The 16,701-nt window shown below is 47.5% G+C and overlaps 2 protein-coding genes across 2 annotated transcripts; both read left to right on the top strand.

Annotated features, from left to right (window-relative positions):
- Positions 1–528: 528 nt before the first annotated feature.
- LOC132572370 (uncharacterized protein K02A2.6-like) lies at positions 529–1,233 on the top strand (the record flags this gene model as incomplete). Its single annotated transcript, XM_060239302.1, has 1 exon — positions 529–1,233. A coding segment is annotated over exon 1 (612 nt), but the record flags the coding sequence as incomplete, so codon positions are not given.
- Positions 1,234–4,062: 2,829 nt separating this feature from the next.
- Positions 4,063–16,291, top strand: LOC132572358 (zinc finger protein 660-like). The gene is made up of 6 exons (XM_060239285.1): positions 4,063–4,140; positions 7,829–8,446; positions 9,373–9,486; positions 10,157–10,776; positions 11,184–11,252; positions 14,331–16,291. Exons 2-5 carry the CDS (start codon positions 7,912–7,914, stop codon positions 11,247–11,249), a joined length of 1,335 nt encoding a protein of 444 aa, XP_060095268.1. The 5' UTR covers positions 4,063–4,140; positions 7,829–7,911; the 3' UTR covers positions 11,250–11,252; positions 14,331–16,291.
- Positions 16,292–16,701: the final 410 nt, after the last annotated feature.

Genomic DNA, 16,701 nt, shown 5'->3' with positions numbered 1-16,701 from the left:
CCGGTCGCATATTACTCCCGCACGCTCACTTCAGCCGAGCGCAACTACGCGCAGATAGATAAAGAGGCCCTGGCAATCGTGGCAGGGGTCCGAAAGTTCCACGAGTATCTATATGGGAGAAGGTTCACCATCGCCACGGACCACAAGCCCCTCTTAGGTCTACTGGCCCCAGACCGACAAACCCCCCAAATACTCTCACAGCGCGTGTTGAGGTGGAACCAATTCCTCAACTCATACACGTACACACTGGTTCATAGGGCCGGCAAGGCTATGGGACACGCGGATGCGCTTAGCCGTTTGCCGCTTCCGGAGACGGGTCCGGACCCCGCACCCGCACACCAGGTCATGATGATAGAGAGCCTCCCAGAGCCGCCCCTCCACGCAACGGAGGTGGCCAAGGCCACCCAGAAACACAAGACACTGGCACGGGTGCTCGACTGGGTGGTGAGGGGGTGGCCAGAGGGAAACATGGGGGAAGAATTCAAGCCTTACAAGGCGAGGAGGGAGGAATTAGCCGCACACAAGGGCTGCATACTTTGGGGCAGTAGGGTAGTGATTCCACCTCCGCTCCAAAAGCGTGTTCTAGAATCCCTACACGAGACTCATCCCGGCATAGTGCGAATGAAGGCTCTGGCCAGGAGCTACGTCTGGTGGCCGGGAATGGACGGGGAGATCGAGGGCTGGGTCCGCGGGTGCCAGACCTGCCAGGAATCCCGGCCCGAGCCGCCCAGCGCCCCCGTCACTAGGTGGGAGTCCACCCGGAAACCATGGTCGAGACTCCATATCGACTTTGCGGGCCCATTCCAGGGGCAGACCTTCATCATAATAGTGGACTCCTACACCAAATGGCTGGAGGTCATCCCCGTAGGGTCCACCTCGTCCACAGCCGCGATCAGAGCTCTGCGCAGGGTCCTATGCACACATGGCATCCCGGACACCATAGTCTCTGATAACGGGGCCGCCTTCACCTCAGCCGACTTCCAGGCGTTCCTGCAAAGATACCTGATCAGGCACATAAGGTCGGCTCCCTTCCATCCGGCCACCAACGGCCAGGCGGAGCGGATGGTCCGCACAACAAAGGAGGCCCTCGGCCGAATTGTACAGGGGGACTGGGACCACAGGCTGGCCGCGTTCCTCTTCGATAATCGGATCACCCCTAACCCGGTCACAGGAGTCAGCCCGGCTGAGCTCCTCATGGGACGCAAACTCATAACCCGGCTGGACCGGCTGCATCCCGACCGGGCTTCAGACACCCGCGGGAGCCCCGAAGTCCGAGACGCCGCCCGGGGTTTCTTCGCGGGCGACCCAGTTTTCGCCCGCAACTATGCAAGGGGCCCCGATTGGGTGGCGGGGCGGGTACTGAGGGTAACCGGGTCCCGCCACTACGACATATCAACGGAGGGGGGCCAAGTACTACGGCAGCACATTGATCAGTTGAGGCGCCGCACCCTTCCGGAGGCCCCCACAGACACGGACGAGGCTATATCCAGCGAGGAGCCTAACGGAGACCGCCCAGATGACGCGATCCCAACATCTGTGATGCGGGCGCCGGAGGTACCGGAACCGACCGAAACCGAGGGATCCGCTGAACCGGACGGGCCGCCCCCGTCCACTCCAGGACCTACCGAGGCACCATCCTCGGCGGCCGCGCCGCCGCCACCGGGACCCCCCAGACGGTCCACTCGGGAGCGCCGGCCCCCCGCATACTTACAGGACTTTGTACATTAACCAGGGGGGGAGGGGTGTAGTGTATCAAGAAATGTCATGCGACCCGACGGGGGGGGCAACTGGGCAGTTCCAGGAGCCCCAGCGCCGGGAGCCTGTCCCCGCCTATCTCCAGCTGTGGCGGGAAGTTCAACGGGGCTGGATTGGCCCAACCAACCCAGTAGGCTGTACCCGGGATTGTACATAAGCGGGACCCGGCCCGCGTGTTCGCTCTCTTGCAACGTGCTCCTAATAAACCATGTTGCCCTACTCTCGTCTCCGCTTCTAGTACGTTACACACACAAAACCCCTGGTCCTGCCTGCATTTAGATTTTGTGGAGCCCTTCCAGGGACAGGTATTCTTCTTGATCATAGATTCCCACTCCAAGTTGCTAGAGGTAATCCTGGTAGCATCCACTTCCACCAGGGTGGCACTAGGGGTGCTCCGAAGGGTTTTCGCCACACATGGGTTGCCAGACACCCTGGTCTCAGACAACAGGGCGGCATTCACTTCGGCCGAGTTCCAAGACTTTTGTGGTGGAAATATTATAAAGCATATAAGGTTGGCCCCCTTCCATCCCGCCACAAACAGCCAAGCGGAGCAGATGGTGCGGACTACCAAAGAATTGCTCCGCCGCATCATCCAGGGCAACTGGGAAGCCTGCCTAGCCGAATGCCTGCTCGCCCAACACTACACCCCTAGTACGGTAACTGGCCGAAGCCCAGCGGAACTGCTCATGGGTAGGAGTCTTAATACATTACTAGACTGGATGCACCTGGACTTGGCCCCAAACCTACAGACGGTCCAGGCACCCAGAGAGTTCAACATAGGGAACCTGGTGTTCGCTAAAAACTTTGGAGGGGGAGCAGCATGGATACTGGCCTGAGTCGCCAGGGTACTGGGGTTCGTAATGTATGAGGTCACCTGAGGAATTCACAATGAGGCGACACATAGACCAGTTGCGGCCCCGTGAGGCACCAGAGGGCAGGGCAGCAAGCCCCAATGCCTCACTGGCCAACAGTCTGGAGGCAGAGATGGAAGAAGTGACTGCCCCGGCGGCCGCAGCTCAACAAACACCCCCACCACAAGGGGAATCAGAACATCTGGCCAGAGCCAAGCATCAGGAAGACCTCAAACCACTGGCAGAGGCCCCAATGCTACCAGCACCTGAGGCCGCAAGCTCCCCGCTGGCAGCCCCAGAACTCAGAAGGTGGACACGCGAGCAGCACAAGCCAGCATACCTACAGGACTACGTACAATAGGGTTGCGAACTAAGGGGGGAGGGATGTTATGTATGTGCCTTAAAGGATGTACTTCCTGCCAGCTCATTGGAGCCAGGAAAGCAGAGCTTGGGGACCGTACAACAATGGGTAGTGGGATCCAAATACCCACCGCCCTACACCAATCACAGACCCCTGCCTGTTTGAATGAACCAATGGCAAGCTTGCGCGGGAGATTAGAGTTGTATATAGGTTTGGCCCACAAGCCCTTAGTCAGTCTTTTGTGGAAGCAGCCATCACCATGCTGCTCCTAATAAAGAGCTGTCCTCACTATGATCTCCTCTCTGCAATGCTTTAAACCCACTATATTATACATGTGTTCAAAGTTATAGCTGCATATGTGCCTAAAAGCACCTAGGCTTTGTACACTATACAACTAGACAATATGCACCGTCCATTGTTGCTGAGTTCATTCTGCTCAGTCCTTATTCCAGGTCCTATTTTGGGGCGGTGTGTTTTCCGGCAGCTTTACAGCAATTTTGCAGCAATGCGAGTCCGCGAAAGACAGGCGGCAGTTGCCGATCCTTGCTGTTCTAAAAGATGTTCGGAGCAAACTGCGTCCGGTAGCGCTTATTTTCCATGGCCGAGAGTGGGTCAACCAACCACGCAGCCTAAAACTACTGCTTGCCACAATGCAGAGGTGTAGCGTTTGTCCACAAAGGGCACTGTGTTGAGTGGGAGGCTCAATGCAAGAAAGTAAGTCTGTGAAACGCTTTGCAATTGAGGGCGCGATGTTATGCACATTTACAAGGCACTAGCAAGCCCCGCCGAAGTCAGTGGGAGTTGCTTTGTAGAACACGTGGCCTGAGATACCTTATCTTCAAAATGGTAAAGGGAAGCATCAAGACAGCGACTGTTTTAAAGTCCAGATCGTGATTAATTTTCTGGGCTCCTGTTTTCAGTCGTGAATTGTAGCCGCTAGAGGAGGCCGTATGAGTAGCTGCGGGAGGCAAAATGCCCCTCTCTTTCCCTTTCCTCTTCCAGTTAGCAGGGAAAGGGGCGGTGCTTCTGAAGACAATGCAGCTGATCGGCTCCGGTCCCTCCCACGTGATTGAGCGCCGGAGAGAGACCTTGAGCCTCGCTTCCTGTGCGCCCGACCGAAGTGGAGACTGTCTCTCCACTCGCTTGCTGGACTGAGCCCGAGATGGTAGAGAGGTATTAACTCCGCGCTCGTAAGGCTATAGGTAACGGGCTGAGATTGGAAGGGGCGCGCGGGGAACAGTGGCGCGGAATCAGGGGGTACCAAGGAGGAACTCTGATCTGAAGGGGTCTAAAATGCTAAATCTCCGCTTGCCAGCATCTTGCTTCAGGGCGGGACATCATCGGGAAGGAGCCCTTCCGGCGACTGTTGCATTTCGCCATTATTGATAATTGGACGTTCTGGGACTGTTCGGAAGTCACGTTTGCTCAGCGTGAAGCTGAAACAGTGCTTGGGGAAATGCAGTGACGTGTCTTGCCCGCTGTCTGCCTCTTCCTAGCACAAGTATTTAAGTGCTCGAGTCGTGGGGCTTGCTATTTAAACGACTCTGATCGGGAACAACATGGGGCGATTAATGGCGTCCTCTTGTCTAAGGGCTTGTCTGACAACGTCCTCTTGAAAGTTTAGTGTTTAGGTAGTTGTATGCTCCCCAGTGTTATACTCCTGCAAGTGTGCACATATTAGCTGAGGCCCTTTTCATGTCACCATTGTAAACCAGATGTTAATCGTTGTTGCCCCAATTTTGAGTAAAACAATACAGGGAAGGGGCTTTCATACCCCTTCCATGAATAAACTGCCTCTGAAGCACTATGGTAGTTTCATGAAGTGCCGCTGTTTTTCACCCACCCTTTTTCACTGCGCAATCTTCTTTGGACTTGATTCAAAGCATCTCAATGGTGCTGCTGTAGCACTGAAGAGCTATATTGGTTTAGCGCTATAGCGCTCAATTTAGAATATCCCAAAACAGTCAGAGGAAGATTGCGCAGCAAAAAATGGGTGGGGAGAAAAGAGGCATTGTAGAAAACGCTAGGGTCATTTTAAACAGCATGCCACAGCAATTCAGAAGTGCAACAAAGGGGTAAAAATTGGAAGAAAACAGTTTTCCTGCAAAGCAGGTCCATTTTACTTTGCTAACCTGACATAAGTGGATAGGAATGGGTAAATAAATTCTGGTAGCAGCTGGTTTCTAAGACGAGGCTGCCTGAATTGACAAAATAAAATCCATTAGCGATCAGTTACTGAAATGGAATGCAAAGGCAATTTGAAAAGGGTTTAAGTAAGTGCTGTCAAGTCACAATTGACTTATGTCAACCCCTCAAGGAGTTTTCAAGGCAAGAGATGAACAGAGGTGGTTTGCCGTGGCCTGTCTGCATAGCAACTTTGGCCTTCCTTGGCAGTCTACCTTCCAAGTAGTAACTAAAGCTGACCCTGCTTAGCTTCTGCCAGCCCTGACAAACTTAGGCTAGTTTAGGCTATTCAGGTGCTAAGTGAGTGCACAGAACTCCTCGAAATGAGAAAGATGGCACCTGATAAACCATCAGCACTTTCTAGCAGCCTTTTGATGAAATGATTTTGATTTTTGCTTTGTCTCTGAGCTTGATATTCCCCCATCTCAGTGGAATGAAAGGTGTCAGCTTTGTTTAACAAAAAGCAGGTGTGGGGAACAGCTGGGAGCCAGCCTCTCCTACAACAAAGCTGGTCTCACACCTTTCAGAGTCAAGGCTTTTTTTTTCTTTTACTTTGGAAGTGACCTATGCAGGTGGCGTGTATGTGGTTGTCTGCATCAGACTATTGGACTAACATGTTCAATATTACCTTTTTCTGGCTGACGGTGGCACTTCAGAGTCTTTAGCTAAGATCTTTCATATCACCTTTGTGTGTGTTAAATGCCATCAAGTTGCTTCCAGCTTATGGTGACCCTATAAATCAATGTCCTTCAAAATGCCCTATTATTAACAGCCTTGCAAATGAAGCACCGTGACTTCCTTTATAGAGTCATTCCATCCCATGTTGGGTCTTCCTCTTTTCCAGCATCCTTCAGCTTTTCCTAGCATCATTGGCTTTTCCTGTGACTCTTCTCATAATGTGACCAAATTACGATAACCTCAGTGTAGTCAATTTAGCATTTAGGGAGAGTTCAGACTTGATTTGGTCTAGAACCCACTTATTTGTCCTTTTGGCAGTCTATGATATCCATAAAACTCTCCTCCAACACCACATTTCAAAGGAAGCGTCTTGTCAGCTTTCTTCATTGTCCGGTTTTCACATCCATACATAGTAATGGGGAATACTGTGGCACAAATTAACTTGATCTTGGTTGCCAGTGATATATCCTTAAGGATCTTTTCTAGTTCCTTCATGGCCATCTCCCCCTCCCCCCCCCAGTCTCTATCTCCTTACGATTTTTGGGGTGCAGTCTCCCTTTTGGTTAATGTTGAAGTCAACAGAAAATCTTGCGCAATCTCAATTTTTTTGTTAACATTAAAGCCATCTTTATGTGCTACTTTTTACTGGAGATGCTGGGGATTAAACTTGGCACTTTCGGCATGCCCAGCAAATACTCTACCTACTCAGCCATGGTCCCTCCACAAAGTTTTTCGTCTTGGCTAAACTGGTAACTTTTCCTTACAATTACAGAAGCTGGACTACCAGCTTGCTTCAACATTTCTCCTTGAACAAACTGAATGTTTATGTAAGTTCTGTGCCATCACACCAGCTCAACTCAGCCAATCTGTAGAACAAAATAGGAGTCGATTGCACCTTTAAGACCAGCTTAATAAAACTAAGTTGGTCTTAAAGGTGCAACCGACTCCTATTTTGTTCTTCTACTTCAGACCAACATGACTGCCTACTTGGATAAGCCAATCTGTGTTAGAGGCTCCAACCCCAAAAGCACCTCACTGTAGATTCCAGGATGCCACTGTACAATAGGAGGGGCAACAATTGTAAGAAATAAGCAATGAGTGAGATAAAGGTTAAGGTAGTCCCCTGTGTAAGCACCAGTAATTTCCGACTCTGGGGTGACATCTCATCACAACATTTTCACGGCAGACTTTTTACAGGGTAGTTTGCCATTGCCTTCCCCAGTCATCTACACTTTATCCCCAGCAAGGTGGGTACTCATTTTAGCGACCTTGGAAGGATGGAAGGCCGTGTCAACCTTGAGCCAGCTACCTGAACCCAGCTTCTGCAGGGATTGAACTCAGGTAATGAGCAGAGGGCTCAGACTGTTTTACTGCAACTTTACCACTCTGTGCCATGGGGCTCATTGAACTAGTGGAATACAAGGAGACAAAGACTTCCAGTTCTAACTCTACTATGTCAAGTGATTGTACCTTAATGATAATCATTAATGTTCTGTGCGGGAAGAGCCATGGGACAGTGGTAGAGTATCTTCTTGCCATGTAGACGATCCCAGGTTCAATCCACAGCAGCTCCAGTTAAAAGAATTATATAGAAGGTGATGTGAAAAACCTTAGCCTGGGATCTGACAGAGCTGCTGCCCATCTGTGTAAATACCTTGACGGACAACTGGTCTGATTCAGTAAAAGGCAGCTTCTTTTATAGAGGGGGAGCTGAAAAGTTATGACATATAAAGGCTGTTTATATCCCAGGAGGCGGTAAACCTTTGAATAACAATGCTAGGAGGCAACATTGGGAAAGGATCTGGCTTCTGTGCTCCATTAGTTGGGCCATGATAGCTGGGCTAAATGGACACTGAATCCAATATAGATTCTTTTCGCTGCACCTTCTATGGCTTTTCCACTCCAATTGTTGTTTTGAAGTTCTTATGTTTAATTTTTGAGGGGGTTTATATACGACTATTGATAGGACTGATGCAGATTTTTGTTAACTGTTTTGCAGCCAGATGCTTTTTTTTAATTGGAAAAAATGCTGGATGGTTCCTGAAAAATAGATAGAAGATTCCTTCTGAGGAGTAAAATTTCATGGAAGCGCTGTCACAGCCAACAGTTGGGATAAAGAAGCTGTATTCCTGCCCTGAGTGTGGGAGGAATTTCAAGCGGAATTCTCACCTCGTTCGCCATAAGAGGCTCCACACAGGAGAGAAACCCTATCAATGTCCTGACTGTGGGAAAAGCTTCAGACAGAGCACTGATGTGAATACACACCGGAGAATCCACACAGGAGAAACCCCCTATCGATGTGACCAGTGTGGGAAAAGCTTTCGGTATAGGCCAAGTCTCCTGAAACATTTGAAATGCCACGATGAAGAGAAACTCTACAATTGCCTGGAGTGTGGGAACAGCTTCAGTCCTAGCTTGCTTTCTGATGTTTGCCAAAATAGTTGTGTGCAGTGGAAACCATATCGATGCCCTGACTGTGATGAAAATGTCCAAGAGATCTCAAATCTTGTTGTAAAGTTAATGGTTCCCATGGCAAGAGAATCTTACATGTGCCCTGACTGTGGAAAAGGCTTCAGCTGCAGCTTCCAACTTATTAAGCATAGGAGTCTCCAGAGTAGTAAGGAAATCATTATTTATTTAAAACATTTTTACGCAGCTTTTCCATCTAATCTGTCCCCAGGTGATGAATATAAAAAACATTAGAAGAATTAAAAACATTTAAAATGATAAAATAAAAGCACATAAACAATACCAGAACCAGGGAAGACGCCCAATAACTGTTATTGGGTGCATGCCAAGGGGGAAAAAAAGCTTCACTGGCTGGCAAAAGACGCTAGTAGAGGGAAACCTCTGATGAAGTGTGCTTGCATACAAAAGCTGATATGTTGAATAAAACTTTGTTGGTCTTAAAGGTGCCACTGGCCTCAAACTTTGTTCTGCTGCTTCAGACCAACATGGCTGCCTACCTGAACCAATAGAGAGAGAGAGAGAGAAATCCCTCTGGAGAGGAAGTTCTGAAGTTGTTCCTCCTTGTTGGTCTAAGTATAAGGATTCTCTGCAGAGCTACAGGGGGGAAAGGACATGTTCTCCAGAAAGATGAAAAATAAACTAGACTCTGAAAAGGAGTTCTAAGTCATAAAATTGAAAAGGAGTTCTGGAATGAGGAGCCATAAAGTTGAAAGGGGATAGGGCTAAAATGGTTTCCAGACTGGAAGAGTAAGATGATTACAAATAATAGCAGAAGAGCCAAGGTTGCAGGATGTTTCATTAGGGGAATGGTGCTTCCCCTGGGAGCCAGTTAAACTGTGTGATTTGTGGCTTCTTCCAGGAGGACTTGAATGTAGTGCCATGAAGGATGGAAGAACTGTGAATGGGATCATGGTTTGTATTATTGTTATATGGATGCACCCCAAGCACTCTTGCTGTTAAAGCATTTTATCTTTAATTCCCATACACACTCATTAAAAAAAAATGATAAAATCCAGTTAAAGCAATGTCTGAGATTTGCTCATATGAACTTTATCTTCTTTCCCCTTGAACCAGGATTTTCAATTCCTGATCCGAATAGTCTTTGCAGTCTGGAGCAGGGCCAAGAGTCTTTGCCCTCAGATCCTCAGGATGTGGAGAAAAGGGAAAGTCCAGGGAGCACTTGTGAAGGTGAGGTAGTGGGAGGGTCCAGCAGGTCTTGAAGAGACATTGTAGAGGGTCACTGCTGGCTTGGGTGTGGCTTCCGCAAAAGGTTCTCTGCCCTGTGTAAGTCTTTGCTCATCCCTCCTTTCTTCCCAGGCCATTTTTGTCAGTGTTTGCTTAATTTTGAAAAGTTCCAACATTGGAGTTGAAATGTATTCAAATTCAAGCCAGTTTGGTGTAGTGGTTACATGTGTGGACTCTTATCTTGGAGAGCTGGGTTTGATTCCCCACTCTTCCACATGCACCTGCTGGAATGGCCTTGGGTTAGCCATATTTCTCATAGAGATTGTCCTTGAAAGAGCAGCTTCTTGGAGAGCTCTCTCAGCCCCTTCCACCTAAAACCAGGGCTTTTTTATAGCAGGAACTCCTTTGCATAGTAGGCCACTCACCCCTGATGTAGCCAGTCCTCCTGCAGCTTACAGTAGACCCTGTACTAAGAACCCTGTAAGCTCTTGGAGGATTGGCTACAGCAAGGGTGTGGCCTAATATGCAAAGGAACTCCTGCTACAAAAAAAGCCCTGCCTAAAACAGTGGGTGAAAGAAGCACTTTGTCCGATGGGCCAAAATTAGGGCCTCTCCCCTCTTTGAAAACTTGCCTTCCAGTGCTCCTCACGTGTGGCTTATGCTTCTGTTCCAGCATGTGATGACCTTGTGGGAAAGGAGTATGAAGAAAAGGATCCGCAGCAGAGAACAGCTTTGCCTGCAAGATATTATGGGACCTTATTGGGAAGATTTCACGGACTTGATAGCCAAAGGCCCAAAGCCTATAAGGGTAAACCCAAACATGGAAGGTGGAAGTGGAAGTGTCCTGAGCTGGATGACGAGGAATCCACTGATAAGGGAGCCAACGTACCTGCGTGTGAAAGACTGCTCAGCTCGGAGAGGAAGTATCTCTGCTTCGTGTGTGGGAAACAGTTCCGTTACGAGTCCCAGCTGGTCTCACATGAACGGATTCACACAGGAGAGAAACCCTTTGAGTGCGACATCTGTAAGAAAAGCTTCCGAGACAAGTCAGACCTGTGTAAACACCAGAAAATCCACTCTGAAGACAGGCCCTTCAGATGCCTTGAGTGTGGTAGAACCTTTCTTCACCAGTTGGCCTTTGTTAGACATCAGAGGCTTCATTCAAGCAAGGAGGCCTGTGAAGACAGCTGTGTATATGTTACAGTCCTTCCTTCGTACCACGTGGATGCAGAAATGAGTATTGGGGATGGAGTTCAACCCCCTGAGACTCTTAGCTTTAATTTGAAACAAAAAGTAAGTGCCCCTGGATTCACATCTAGCTGTTCTACTGAAAACCAACATGACTACCCTTTGAAAGTGATTTTGGGAAGCAATGAAACATCTGGCTTCTTCCTGAAGTTCAGAGCAAGTGAGGGAGATTTCCTGGCCAATATCCCAAGCCAGTGCCATACTAACTGGGACTGTGTTTTTGATTAATGGATTGATCAGGTTGACTAATAAAAATGTTTAAAATGATAAGACAGGAGAAGAGGTCAGGTTAACAGCAAAGACAATTCTTAAAATTTCATTTTCATAATTCCTCAGCCTCTTGTCTCAGTGAGACGCAGTAGATTACAGGGCTATAAATACAGTTCTAAGATACAAGTGTAGCATCCATATCCTGTTTCTGTCATGGTGCTAACCACCCTTTCATACCTCAGGACCCCCGTTCTCTCTGGACTCTGGAGCTGGCTGAAGGAACACAAGTCTATCTGGCTCCCACATAGCTGGTAAGATGCTGGAAAGGAGAAGTGACTTATTGGGCAAGCTCATTAGAAGTGTAGGAGTAGGATAGATTCTGTTTTGCTCCCTGGCTATTAAGCTTTAGCTGGTTAACGGGTGGGTCTTACTCTCGACCTTGAGAGCATTTCTTAATTTGGGGGACTGAACTTGGGCCTGTTGGATCAGACCAGTGGTCCATCAAATCCAGCATCCTGTCTAACACAGTGCCCAACCAGCTGTCCTGGAGAACCAGCATACAGGACATAGAAGCCAAGGCCTTTCCCTGATGCTGCTTCCTATTACTGGTATTCAATGGTTTAATGCCTCTGAATGTGGAAGTTCCCATTAGTTACCATGAGAAGTAGCCAGTGATGGACCTGTCATTCATGAATCTATCTAACCCCCCTTTAAAGCCATCTATGTTAGTGGCCACCACTGTGTCCTCTGGCCACCAACCCCACAATGTATAGTTGAGTAAAGTGAGTCCTTCATTTTGTCCATCCTGAATCTGTTGCTTGTCAACTTTTTTGGGTGCCCCTGAGTTCTAGTATTATGGGAAAGGGGAAAAAAGCTACCCTACAGTTTTATATGTAAATTATAGAGGCTCTTCTATAGTTTTATAAAGCTCTATCATATGCCTCCTTAGTGGTCTGTTTTCTAAATTGAAAAGTCCCAGACACTTCAGCCTTTCCTCATAGGAAAGGTGCTCCAACCCTTTTTTGATCTTGCTTCTCCCTCTCCTTTTCCCATTTTGCAGTATCTTTCTTGAGGTACTGCAACGAGAACTTTACGCACTGTTCCAAATGAGCCACATCATTGCTCTATACAAGGGCATTACGATAATCACCACCTTATTTTCAGTCTTTCCTCATCATCCCCAATGTGGAGTTTGCCTTTTTCTCTGCTGTTGCAGACAACTGACATTTTCATCAGGCTTTCTACTAGAACACCCAGATCCTCTTCCCTATGTCTATAAACTGGATATGCTATTTTATTTGCTGAGGCCATGTTGGTTCCGGTGAATTGTAGTAGAGGAATGAAAATTAAAATGTTAAAAAAGATAGCACTACCATCTAACAATGAGTGTTTGGGCCAAACTTTCCTCAGAGGAAAGCTGCTGGGGGGAAGGAAAGGAAGGAGAACTAAAGATAGATCAAGGCAGGTCAGCTGGTGGGTGGGAAGGCAAGAAGCAGGAGAATGAGAGAGGCTATGGAAGCTTTCAGGGAAGGGAAAGAGGAAGTAGTGGGCTAGGAGAAAACATTTCCCTTCCCCAAATCCTTGTGATAGCCCCATTTGTAAATAACTGTTACTAAATAAATAAATCCTCCATCTGCAGATGTCAGTTTTAATAATAATAATAACAATTTATACCCCACCCTCCCCGCCGAAGCAGGCTCAGGGCTGCTCATAAAATACAAAGATTACATAATAAAACAATGTACAACATTATACAATTTCCTTAAAATTCCCTTAAAACCATCTAATTAAAACCAACAATTTCATATGATCGTATTCGGTGCTACATTTTCAAAATTTCCGATCTTACTCGTATACAGATTTTTTTCATAGCGATGGTATAACTGAATCTGCATTAAGAAAAGGCCAGCTGAAAGAGGGTAGTCTTGCAGGCCCTGCGGAACTGGGTAAGGCTCCGCAGGACACGCACCTCCTCTGGTAATTGATTCCTCCAGTGGGGAGCCATGATTGAGAAGGCCCTTTCCCTTGTAGTTTCAGTTTGTCCTCCTTCAGCCCAGGGATTATCAGTAGATTTTATGAACCTGATCTCAGCACCCTCTGGGGTACGTATGGGGAGAGACGGTCCCTAAGGTAGACAGGTCCCCAGTCATATAGGGCTTTAAAGGTAATGACCAGCACCTGTTAACGGATCCGGTACACAATTGGCAGCCAGTGCAGCTCCTGCAGCCTCGGCTGTATGTGTTCCCACTTAGGGAGCCCTAATAGCAGCCTGGCTGCCGCGTTCTGCACCAGCTGTAGTTTCCAGGTTCGGCACAAGGGCAGCCCCATGTAGAGGGCATTACAGTAGTTCAGCCTTGAGGTGACCGTTGCATGGATCACTGTTGCCAGATCGTCACGTTTCAGGAAGGGAGCCAACTGCCTCACCCACCTAAGATGAAAGAAGGCAGATTTGGCAGTAGCTGCTATCTGGGCCTCCATAAACAGAGAAGGCTCCAGTAGCACCCCCAAGCTCTTGACCTTGTGCGCCATTACCAATGGCACCCCGTCAAAAACTGGTAGGGGGATTTCTCCTCCCAGACCGCCACGACTCAGGCAAAGGACCTCTGTCTTCGCTGGATTCAACTTCAGCCTGCTCAGCCTGAGCCATCGTGCCACAGCCTGTAACGCCAGGTCCAAATTTTCTGGGACACAGCCAGTCTGGCTGTCCATCAGTAGATAGAGCTGGGTGTCATTGGCATATTGATGACAACCCAGCTCATACCTCCGGGCAATCTGGGCAAGGGGACGCATGTAGATGTTAAACAACATCGGGGAGAGGACTGCCCCCTGTGGTACCCCACAATTAAGTCAATGCTTCTGGGACAGTTCTCCCCCAGTCGCCACCCTTTGTCCCCGACCGTCAAGGAAAGAGGAAAGCCAATGCAAAGGCAACCCCTGAATCCCTGCGTTGGCGAGGCGGCAGGTCAGTAACCGATGGTCGACAGTATCAAATGCTGCCAATAGGTCTAACAACATCAGCACCGCCATGCCACCTTGATCCAGATGTTGCTGGAGGTCATCCACCAGGGCGACCAGCACTGTCTCCGCCCCATGTCCCGGACGAAAACCAGAAGGGTGGGGATCTAGCACAGAAGCGTCATCCAGAAAACTCTGCAACTGTAACGCTACTGCCCTCTCAATAATTAAAAAAATAATTTAATCCTTTAAAAATATGCTTCCTGATTCATTGGGGACATATTTTTATTCAATTTGATCTAACCAGTCAATTACCGAAATGTTGCAACCCCATTAGGTACCATTATGTCCCTTCTCAGCTCCCATTGCTAACATCCCCCCACCTCCCGCTCTTGTGGTTTGAATAATTTGTGGTTCTTTTTGTCCACTGGCAGGTGACCAAGCAGTGGGTGCAAAGCAGTATGGAGACCTTTATAAGGAGCATACCAAGTTTGCAGAATTAGCTGGAATTCTGTTGGAGAGACTGCAAGAAATTATGCTTCAAGATCCAAACCTGGAGTATGAGATGCAAGGAAGATGGCGGAGGCCACTGAAATTTCCAGTGAAAGATCTTGCTGAAGAAGAGGATTACAGCTTTGGTACTTCCCAGTGAATTCATCACATGCCAGTTTTGAAGCCACGCAGTCAAGGAACGACAAACACATTCCGCATTTTTCCAAAGGTCTTAAGCAATGCTCACTTTGTTATACATCAGAGCCACTGACTTCTGAAGAAACCTAGCCAAAGCATAGAATCTGGGGAAATCATTATGGCGTTAAAACCTCTGAACAGTCACCAGAGTGATGAACTTCTCTGTTCTTCCGGGGTGGGGGGTGGGAATGGCTCAGAAGAAAGTCTGTTCTGGTCTTGATATTGTATTTACTTTTTTTCCTGTTGCTATCCAGTGTGCAAGCCTTACTCTAAATGAGATAATCTACATGGGAAAAAACCATAGAAGGGAAAGTGTTTATGAATGCTCTGAGTGAAGCACAATACTCTTCTTTGCCAACTTCAAATAGGCTGTCTGGGAGAGCAATTATGGAAATGGTGTACAAAATTGAACTCTAGAAACAGCTTCTGTCTTAAAGTTGGAGTTCTTGGGTTTGTGCAGTGGCTACCTCTGAATGACTTTGAGACAACCAAGGATTAACTGGGACAAATCACCTCTTATTGCCTGTGGAAAGTCAACCGTAAGAAATTGCTGTTGACTTTGGAATGGGGTAGGGTGGAGTGGAGTGCTGAAAGAGTTGTCATCAAGAACTCTTCATTAGAAATGCTGAGTTCTGCAGTTGGAATCAGAGTCAAAGGTTTACCTTCATTGTGCTTGCAATCCTAAACAGAGCTACATCTTTCTAAGTCCATTGAAATGGGTGGATTTAGGAGGATGAAACTGTTTAGGATTATACTGTTGACGTGCCAAACAACTTTAAGGTGGGCATCTCCCCTTATGAACAGAAATGTTCTTAGGAACATAATGTAAAAAAATCCAATAAGTATTGATTTAGCCCAGCATTCTTTTCCCACAGTGGCTAGTTGAATGGTTTGGGGGAAAGTTCCCGAGCACGCACAATGGTGACAGGCTTCTTCTATTGCTTATCCCTCAGATATTGGTTCTTAAAGGTATAAATATCTTAGGATATGTATGAAATTCCATTTGGCTGTTATAGCTAGTATCCATTGATAGAGGCATCCTCCATGAATTTTGTCTAATCCCTATTAGAGCGTTCTAGGCAATCACTGCTTAAAGCATGCAGAAAGTAGGTACTCGCCCATCCTGCAATAAATTGAAAGGCTTGAACATGTTCTTTGAGTTAGCATTGACAAATTTTAACAAGTGGTTCTCTGAAAATACATTTTCGAGACAATAGTTCCTCTTGAGATGCTGTCAGATTGCTGGGGCAAAGTGCAAGCTACTGAATTGGACAAATTCTTCATTTTAGATTTGAGCAAAGAAAATAACCCAATTGTGGTCTGTCGAAGTTGTTTGCCACATTAGAGCAGCCTTTGGCTGCATTGTTGAACCACAGAGTGTGTGGGATTTAGAGGCTGCATGGTTTGGCTGCTGTGTAATGACTGGAGAAGGATCAAGCTTTATTGGCGGAGCACTCGGGTTTCCTGAAGAAGGTCTCAGGCTTAAACCTTGGTATTTTCAGTGAAAGGAGGATCAGAAGAAGGGAAAGGCTTTCATCTGAGATGCCAGAGAAGGAAAAGATGGGCATGGAACTAGGTTCATGATGGGTTATCTCCTTTTGTGTTTTTATGAAACTTTGTAATGAGCGAGCCTTTTGTATTTTCCCTTCCCTTTTTCTGTTTTCCTGTTAACATGCATAATTTTTTTAAAGTATCTCTTAAAAGCAAATCTTCTGATCAACCAGGCTTTTCCATGATATTTAGTAGCTTTCATTATCTGTATAGACAAGCACGAGGCAAAATTTCCCTGGCTATAATTCAGCTAAGCCCAAAGGAAGGTTGGACTAGTTGAGATCCTGATGGACTGAAGACCTACTATGTTCTGCTTGAATTGAAATTGGGAGCAGTGTGGAGAATTTCTGAGCTTTGGCCTGTGACTTTGGTTTGTGCCATCTAATGCATGCTCTGAAAGTGTTAGACCAGGGGTGTCAGACATATGGTCCGTGGGATGGAACTGGCCACTGCAGTGCTATGTGGCCCATGAGCAACTGGCTTTTGTCTGCTTCCTGCACTGCAGTTTGCTTTTGCCCAGCTCTGTCCTCTCCTGCTTCCTTCTGTGCAGCAGAGAGAAAGAAA

The sequence above is a fragment of the Heteronotia binoei genome, chromosome 5 (genome assembly GCF_032191835.1).
Source record: "Heteronotia binoei isolate CCM8104 ecotype False Entrance Well chromosome 5, APGP_CSIRO_Hbin_v1, whole genome shotgun sequence".
Lineage (NCBI taxonomy): Eukaryota > Metazoa > Chordata > Lepidosauria > Squamata > Gekkonidae > Heteronotia > Heteronotia binoei.
The sequence above is the reverse complement of the archived record's forward strand: the minus strand, read 5'-3'. Positions and strand labels throughout refer to the sequence as shown.